The sequence below is a fragment of the Uloborus diversus genome, unplaced genomic scaffold (assembly GCF_026930045.1).
Source record: "Uloborus diversus isolate 005 unplaced genomic scaffold, Udiv.v.3.1 scaffold_13, whole genome shotgun sequence".
Classification (NCBI taxonomy): domain Eukaryota; kingdom Metazoa; phylum Arthropoda; class Arachnida; order Araneae; family Uloboridae; genus Uloborus; species Uloborus diversus.
This window is the reverse complement of record NW_026557987.1, coordinates 1,573,509-1,583,007: the sequence shown is the minus strand read 5'-3', so window position 1 is coordinate 1,583,007 and position 9,499 is coordinate 1,573,509. Positions and strand designations below refer to the sequence as shown.

The 9,499-nt window shown below is 31.1% G+C and overlaps 1 protein-coding gene across 1 annotated transcript in view; it reads right to left on the bottom strand.

The window, feature by feature from the left end:
• Window positions 1-215: 215 nt before the first annotated feature.
• LOC129232615 (uncharacterized) overlaps window positions 216-9,499 on the bottom strand; it is a 50,652-nt gene continuing 41,368 nt past the window's right edge. The window contains exons 12-13 of the mRNA XM_054866747.1: window positions 4,512-4,560; window positions 216-301 (exon numbers count right to left, since the gene is read on the bottom strand). Of these exons, the coding sequence (XP_054722722.1) occupies window positions 216-301; window positions 4,512-4,560 (135 nt within the window). The remainder of the gene's footprint in view (window positions 302-4,511; window positions 4,561-9,499) is intronic.

Sequence of the window (9,499 nt, the reverse complement as noted above, 5' to 3'; positions counted from 1 at the left end):
GGTTTCAAGTATGTACTTTAGAACTATCTGAGCACAATACTATTTATAAACAGGTCATTTAAAATAGAATACAAATTTTAAAAAACCCAATTTAAGCAATTCATGAACAATGTCACTCATTTTTAGTGTAATTCAAATTAAAGCAGTCAAATAACGCCGCACAAAATACAAAAAATATGCACTTAATTCAAATCAAAAATGAATTACATCAATAATTAATTACCTTCCTCCATGCTTCTTTTAACTCCTCTCTTTGGGCTTTCATCAGCTTTAAACATTTCCAATAGCTTTACTATTGACTCTAGAGAAGATAATTTAAAAGATTTACAATCAACAGCTTATGGCATTGTAATTATTTCGCACTCATGAGTGACAAAAAAACATTTTTAAACATGCAACAAGAATAATTGTGATTAGGAAGTAGTCTGACCAATGAACAAACATTGCGTGATGATTTGGGGGAAAAAAAAATCAAAAGTGTTTTGTAAGTTGAATTAACAGCAGCAACTTATTGGAAAATTTGGCTTCTGTCCAGGGTTGGCCGGATTGGACCCAATGGTTTTTTTTTTTTTTTTGAAAAAGCCCATTTAAAAAAACCCATTATTTAGCCCACTTTTGGGTTTTTTAAAAATTTTGAGAAGTTTTTAGAAAAATTGATTAATTTAAATACTTTCACAATTTAAATTTATTTTTTATTTGTACTTTACCACAGTCAATGGACATAAAAAATGATTTTTGAACTTAAAAAGCATTTCTTAACTCTTGACGGCATTAAAAAAATACTTCAAAGGTTTTAAATAAATATATTTAACTTTTTCTTTGACTGAAAAATAACTCAAATTATCTTGACTAAGTCCTGTCACGTCTGATTTTCTCAATCTTTGTAGATTGTACAGAGGAAACTACTCTAGCCAAAAGGCTTTCATGTTAATAATTTTCTGCAAACCAACACGTCACAAATCTCAAATAAACAAGGTATATTTTTTAGAAATTAACAGATTTTTCAAACGGTCGACAGAAAACAGAACAGGTACATTATTTTCATTATCTTACGAGAAAGTTTAATATTTCTTACTCTGTACACAGAAATAGTAAAACTGGCAACATAAAATTCAAAGAAATGTCTTGATTAAGCTGGAATTCAGTAAAAAGGGATTTAAACTACTTGAGGTTCTACAGTAGTTTTGCATGACAAAACGAAATACAATAAAGTAAAATGCAAAAAAAAAAAAAAAAAAATGTAGTAATTAAAAACGAACAATAGATTTTATCACTCGAGAAGTAACTTTACCTTAACTTTTGGCAATCATGGAAACTAAAAAATCTGAAACTTCCCCATTCTTGGGTTTTGTCATCTTATATACTTTTCTTCAGAAAACACTGAATTTCCCAGCTTTTTTTACCCCAAGACAATTTTTGTGCTTTGTCAATATACTTACGCTACAATATGCTACAAGTACCCCACACTTTCCCTAAAAAGAGGCAACCCCCCCCCCCATTTCTTTTAAAAAACCCAGCTTTAGCTGGTTTTTTTTGGGGTTTTATTTAAAAAAACCCAAAAAAACCCTGGGTCCATGGGCTTTTTAAAAAAAACCGGGGTTCTTGCCAACCCTGCTTCTGTCCACTGGTTAGTCGTGTTCATCACTCCCCCCCCCCCATTTACAAAAAGAAAAAATTAAACTGATATAGAATTACCATCAATACTAAAATCACATTAAAAAAAACAATTACATACATCCTGAGATATTTTTAATGTCTGTATAAGTGTATTTTACTCATTGAAAATTAGCCTCAAAAATAGAGTTTTTAAGCTTGGTATTTTAAACAAAATGTTAACATATTGGAAAATGAAAAATCAGGATTTTAAAATTGTTATGCTTAAAAGTTTTACTTTATTTATTTATTTTTTTTTTTATGAAGTACAAAATGTCTCAAATCAAAATGATATGAATGTCTTCTTTCCCTTCCATTTTCCTTTTTATACTTAAAAAGATGGAATAGATAACTTTTAAGGCCTTTACTATTTTTATATATTTCACTCTCGCTCACGCCTCAAGTATCAAGGAGTACTTTTACGCCTTGGAAAAAATCCTAGCAATATCTCTGCATATATCTTTTAACATGTTGTAAATGTCACATACTAAATGCTGCAGTTTTTAGTTATTATGAATTCCTGAAACTCCTATTGTGCTTAAGAATTCATTTACTGGCAGATTACCCTATTTTCATGCATTTCATGTTACAAAGATTGAATTTTCAGTTGAGTTTTTTTTTTTGTCCTTTGCCCTCTTTTTTTTGTTATGCTGAGTGAAATACTGAGCATTCATCAACTTTAACGTTCAACAAAGAAATATGGCATGTGCTGCAGGACAGCTATAGCAATCTAGTCCTGACCTTTGGGCAAGAGTGCAGAATAGAGGCACAATATGCGCTTTGCAATTTGTTTACTTTTTTTTTCAGGGTTGGCCGGATTGGACCCAATGTTTTTTTTTTTTGAAAAAACCCATTTAAAAAAACCCATAATTTAGCCCACTTTTGGGTTTTTTAAATTTTCTGAGAATGTTAAAAAAAATAAATTTAAATTCTTTCACAATTTAAACTTCTTTCTTCTTTCTTTTTTTTTTCACCACAGACAATGGACATAAAAATTGAATTTTGAACTTTAATAGTATTTCGTAACGCTTAACAGCATTAAAAAAAATACTTCAAAGATTTTAAATAAATATATTTAAATTTTTTCTTTAACTGGTCAATAAATAACTCAAATTATCTTGACTAAGTCCTGTCACATCTGATTTTCTCAATATTTGTAGATTGTACAGAGGAAACTACTCTAGCTAAAAGGCTTTCATGTGAATTATTTTCTGCAAACCAACGCGTCACAAATCTAGAATAAACAAGGTATACTTTTTAGAAATTAACAGGTTTTACAAACGGTGGGACATAAAACAAATTAGGATGTACAGTATTTTCATTATCTTACGAAAAAGTTTAATATGTCTTACTCTGTACACAGAAATAGAAAAACAGGCAACATAAAATTCAAAGAAATGTTTTGATTAAGCAGGAATTCAGTAAAAAGGGATTTAAACTACTTGAGGTTCTACAGTAGTTTTGAATAACAAAATGAAATACAATAAAGTAAAATGCAAAAAAAAATGTAGTAATTAAAAACGAACAAACAAACAATAGATTTTATCACCCGAGAAGTAGCTTTGCCTTAACTGTTGGTAATCATGGAAACTAAAAAATCTGAACCATTCGACGAAACCCACCATTCTTGGGTTTCGTCGTCTTTTATACTTTTCTTCAGAAAAAGCTGAATTTTCCAACTTTTTTTACCCCAAGACAATTTATATGCTTTGTTCATATATTTACGCTACAATATGCTACAAGTACCCCACATTTTCCTTAAAAAAAGACAAAAAACCTACATTACTTTTAAAAAACCCAGCTTTAGTTGGTTTTTTTTTTGGGTTTTATTTAAAAAAACCCAAAAAACCCTGGGTCCATGGGCTTTTTTTAAAAAAACCCAGGTATTTGCCAACCCTGTTTTTTTTACGTTGCGGCTATATGTGCTTCTTGAGCACAAATTTGAATGGAACTCTTAATGCTTTTGAAGGCTTTACCCACATATTTGGCAAATTATTTTACATTTTAACAGCTCCTTTAAAGCTATTTCAGGGTGGCGACAGAAACTGAAAAAACTTTCCGTGGCTTTTCCCTGATTGAGTTAACCAAATTTCCCTGATTTATGTTACCAATGATAATGGCTTCCTTTCTTTGCCCTACTTGAAAACCATTGCATATTAAATAAAATGCAGTGTTTACAACATTTTGAGCTGTTAATTCAAATTATAATAAAAACCTTGTTTATTATGTATTCTAATGTTATGTACTGTACGTTATGCTCACACATATTGCACAACCACTTTATTTGTATGAATGACTAATTATTTTAATAAATAGTATTTTCTTGGTTATTTTTAAGAATCTGAACAATTTAAAAATCCAAAATTCCTATGGTCCTAATTAGTTCAGCTTTTTCACATTCTACTGTAATTTTACAAGGCCTCACCTCTGCCTAGAAAAATTTCTGGATGCACTCAGTCTCCTTTAGGAATATCAAGTAATAATTATTGCCAATAAGTATTTTAAGCATAGATAATAAGTTCAAATAAGTGAATATAATTTAATAAGTGTATTAATAAGTACATTAAACTCAAGCTGTATAATGCATCTTTGTGCAATCAAAAAAAAAAAGAAAACCCAAACAGCCCATGAGGGCCAAAGTTTTCCTGATCAAGGGCTCTGGGGAGAAAGGCAGATGCTAAGGTGGAGTCACTGGCTGAATGCAGAACCCCCAGAATTTAGTTACCAAGCACTCTTGGTACTCATTTTACCGAATCACTGACGGGATGAACGGCTGAGTTGACCATGGCCATTGTCGACCACGGAGATTGCTTTTAAGAAAAGTAGATAAAAAGTCATAAACAAACATAAGAGCTTACTTCCATAAGATGTAGAAGGTTGCGTTTTAACTGGACTCTGAGCAGCACTCTAAAGGGAAATAAGAGAAAAAAAATATGAGAACATCAAATCAATCTGAAAAAAATGGTGGACAGAAAACAAGAAACAAAGAAAACAATCAAAATAAAACTGACCGAACCAAAAGATTTTTTTTATAAAAGACTTATTGAACAAGTCAAAAGGGTAAAAACACACCAATGCTTTCAGTCGGATCAATTTTTATTAATTTGATTTCTTTTTTGATTGAAAAATATTATAGAAACAACATTAACTATTTTAAATATAAAAGTATTAGCCAACACCTTTAAAAATGAAACAACATATGACTAGAGGGACCCCTCTTTCTGGTGTTCAGACAAGTCCAAAAATCTTAAGCAAAAAGGCAAAAATAAGAAAAAAAAGTCTCAGCAAAATGCTAAAATGACCATCTCCCTTGTACATATGCCATTCTCATTGTTTAGAGGTGCATCCATTGACCATTGTAAAATAAGAGTTTTCAAATGAGAAGAGTTCTGCAATGAGATTTTGAGATATTTGAAAGAAATGCGTTTAGTATTCCATACTAACAGGAGGGAAATGTTGGAATTTGACGTTCTTTCTGAACTTTATATTCAGCGGAAACTGAACAAGCAAGCCTGTACAGCAAAGCTCAAGTACAAAAATGCAAAATAATAACAGGGTCATTCCATATCAAATCACCCAGTCACAAACAAAAATGAAACCCATGGTCTCAGATTTTAATGATATTTTTTTCATTTGTTCTGTTCAATTTTATGGTTGATATCTTGAATACTTTTTGACACAATAATTTTCAAAAATGTTTTTAAAGACACGTTTTTGCCAGGGTTGTTTGGTTTAAACCACGTTGGTTTAAACCATGGTTTAAGCCAATTGTTTTTTTTTTTAAACCATGCGGTTTTTTTTTTAAATGTTTTTTAAAAAAAAAAAAAAACAAAAAAAAAAAAATCCATTTTACAGGTTTACATTGATTTCTCCACACATATTGAAAAATGCAAAATTTCATTTATGCTAAGTTGCAGAGATAAATACTAAAATTACAAAGTTGCTTCTTCAAAATGTATTACAAGCTTTAATTGAAAAAGAATATTAATATATTTTTTATTTCATACATGTGCCATAAAGCAGATTTCAGTCAACTTCCATCATTATGCTTAATTTGCATGATTAGTTAAGATTTACTAAGAATTGAATCTTTTATTGTAGATGCAATCCATTATATTGCTCACTCCTGTTGCAGGGGTGTGACATTTTTGCCCATTTATTTGCACTTTCCAGGAATTTTAACTTTGACTTGTAAGGTAATCAACAGTTTAACTTAATTGTTTGCACCTAAAAATTAAGATTTGACACAAATAACATTTTTTGAATCAAATTTAAAAAAAAAAGTTTATACTTCATATTATGATACATAATAGTTCCTTATATTATAATGTAGGAAGATTAAAAGATAAATTTTTAAATTCCCAGAACAAAATGCCAATGTATGTGTAAAAATTGATTGAGAAATATATAAATCTTCACATATAAACTACACTCTCCATTGGTGTTTTTTTTTTCTTTTTTTTGGATTCTGTGTGCTCAAAAGATTTTGATTGGCTATACACCTATGCTGCTTTATGACTATTGGGTGCAGATAATTCTTAGTCCCCCCCCCCCCCTTATTCATTGCAATTGGGATTTTGGTATTTGCTTTGCCTTAGCTAACCTGTGCAGTTTAGAAAAGTTACTTACTCATATTGTTTTAAAAAGAATGTCTAATTCTGGTAGAAAAAAAGACCTAATCTGGCTTTCATTCGATGAAATCAAAAAAGAAGCCAGTATTTCGTATCATAAAGGGTCTATATATACATGCATACTAATATGTTAATCAAGTCAAACATTTCAATCAATATTTCCCCGCAGAAAGCTATTTTAATTATTTAATTTAGTTACAAGATTTTGTTCTAATCTCTTTAATTAATCAAGAAATTAGGTATAATGTGACTATTGAATAACTGTTAATTACATGGAACCTTAATTACCTTCCGAAAATTAATTGTTTTTCTCGCAAATAGTATTTAAACCAAAAAAACCCGGTTTAAACCAAAAAAACCTGGTTTAAACCAAAAAAAGTTTTTTTTGGTTTTTTTTTTTTGAAAAAAAAAACCCCCCGTTTTTTTACCAACCCTGATGGGTAGAGAGGGATATATGGTTTAGCTAATTGAAGATGAGGTTGTAAATGCAACATACTTTAGATTTAGAACATGACATTCTAAAACTGCAAAATCAATTTTCAAAAATTTTTAAAAAGTGATTTCAATCAATGATTTTTCTTCTACATTATTTCATTTTAATCGTGATTTAAATCAAGGAATCTTGCCTCTAGGGGTAATGGATCAGGGGTTTCCTAGATCCTGGTCCGGATCAAAAAACGAGCTTCTCATCAGGGCCCCATCCAACTGGTTAAACTATGTGTAGTGGCAGGTATGAAGGACTCTGGAATGTAGTGTAATGTTAGCAAATACAGTTGACTCCCGCTACAACAAGATTCTACTTACACGAAATGGCTACAACGCAAATTTTTCACGAATAAAGAATTTTAGAGCTAACGCGAATTTTTCACCCATAACACAAATTTTTTTGGAAGGAAGTATCAGCTTCGTTATTGGCTACTAAATATTGAATTTGTGAATATTATTACATCCCTTTAAGCATCACTGACAGCCAAAGTTTCCTCACCAAACTAGTCTAGTGCATCAAAAACCACACAGCATCTTTCTCATTTATTTTTTTCATTCTAAATATAAAAGTTGTTGAAAAATAACGGCACCTTAGTATCACCTTCATCTAAAGTTTGTGAAGATGGGAAGAAAAAAAAAGTTTCTGATTTTAAAAATATATAAAAAACGCTAAAATTCTCGATATGCTTGAACAACTACAAAATTGAAACGTTATTAAGGCGAAGCAAACACATTTAAAAATTTATTAGATAAGAATAATGATCTAATCATGGAGCAGAAATCATCACTATCCTCATTTTTTAACTCTTAAAGATTGTTACTGTATCTACTGTACTATTATAGTGCACAGTGGTTGGAAAAACTACATTTTTTTTGTAGCGAACTACAACTACAACTACTTTGTTACAAATGTAGTTAACTACAACTACAACTACTTTTTTCAAAATGTAGCAACTACAAACTACTTTAAAAATGTAGTCGCTACTTCGCTAATTTTCAAAAAATAAGTAAATAAAAAGCATACACAATTGGTTGTCCCTCAAAAAATGAAAGTCATTTTTTCAAGTCGCATACACTGTTATAACCAGAGGTGCCATATAGGAGCGAATTTCCGCCTTAGGGTGCAAAGACGGAACCACAGGGAGCCATGGAAGATAGGAAATATTGTTCCGATATCTTTTAGCACCTCAGTGGATGAAAGAAGATAATGAAAGGCCATCAGCCCACGCAGTAGCCAATAGCTGAATATTTTTCCTTCGAAAAGGTGCCCCGCTCGCACATGCGCTGTGCGTTCCGGTATAAGTTCAGTTTAGCCACTTTAATGGCGGACGACGATGCTGCAACAAAGTTGTTGCTACATTAAATTTCCACATTGAATATACAGCAAAACTGGATTAAAATTCAAAATTTCTGTGACAAACCTTCAAAAACTTGCGTAAGTACAGGTTTTTAATCATGGTGTAACATTTAAGGCTTTCCAACAGGCTTTTAGTGTTTTCAGAGTTGTGTTTCAACAAAGTAAACTGAGTATTACTTATTGTTTATAGTTAACCGTTTTAACATAGTGATGTATGGCTTTTTCTATCATGTGTAATAATGTATGGTGTTATTACTTGTTTGTCGCGTCAGCGGCCTCGCGGATTTTCCCCAAAAATGTTTATTGTTAGCAATACGAAATAATTAATAAGTAACCGGGATGAAAATGCAATGATTTAACTGCTACAGCAGATACTCTAAATGTCTTTATCTTCTCAATAAAATAGCTACGTAGACGTAGTAAAGGAAAAAAAACGCTTTGAAAAGAAATCTCTCTGTGTGTTTTATGCCATGACTCATTACGTGAAAATATTTCGTTGGTGTTATTTCAAAAAAAGAATGCAGTGTCTAGACGCGTTTTTTTTTTCTTTCGAATTTCTGTTTCCAATGCTTTTTATTATGTAGGATGCTAAAAATTTGTTTTTATTTTTAATGTCAAATAAGTTCCTATTTAAAAAAGAAAAAAAGTGCTTTTTTAGATTACTTATGTTCAAATATGATATTCAAATTTTGAACCATATATAAGTATCTATATGTTACTCTTGATTAAAATATTTTGAACGTTTATGAAACGCCTGCAATTTATGAAACGATTTTATTTTTCCGTGATTGTAATTTAACTGAATATTTTTGGCTGTGCCTGTAAATTATCCATAAATGCCTACACTCTTAATTTTTGGTACCATGCTGTAGTAAATGTCAATATTATTTAAAACTACTGAACAATCCAAGGGTTACAACTCGAATAGAGGAATTGAAGTCATGAACTCTTCTAAATTATGTTGGAAAGTCTGAAATGTGATCAAAAGCCTTAAATGACAAGCTTTAATCCAAAATCAATTCAATGTGAAAAACGTACCAAGACATTGTATATCATAAACCCAAACAATAAACACAATAACATTCAAAAAACGCACACAATACGGGGGAGGGGGGAAGAGCATCTACTGTAGAAATCAGTAAGGGTGCCAATTATCTCTCCGAAGGTTCCTTCTTTTCACCCCCGCTGTCTGTCTTTTAAAAGGTGCCCGTTTTTCACCCTAATAAGAGGTGCAATTTCGGCTCCGTATTGGGTGCCGCTGGTGAACAAGCGTTTCACCCCTGAAAGGTGCCGAACGCAACCTGTAGTTTTAACAGTGTACACTCTTGTATTTTTCTTCTTGTGTGTTTCTTGTTCGTGAGAAAAGTTTCAT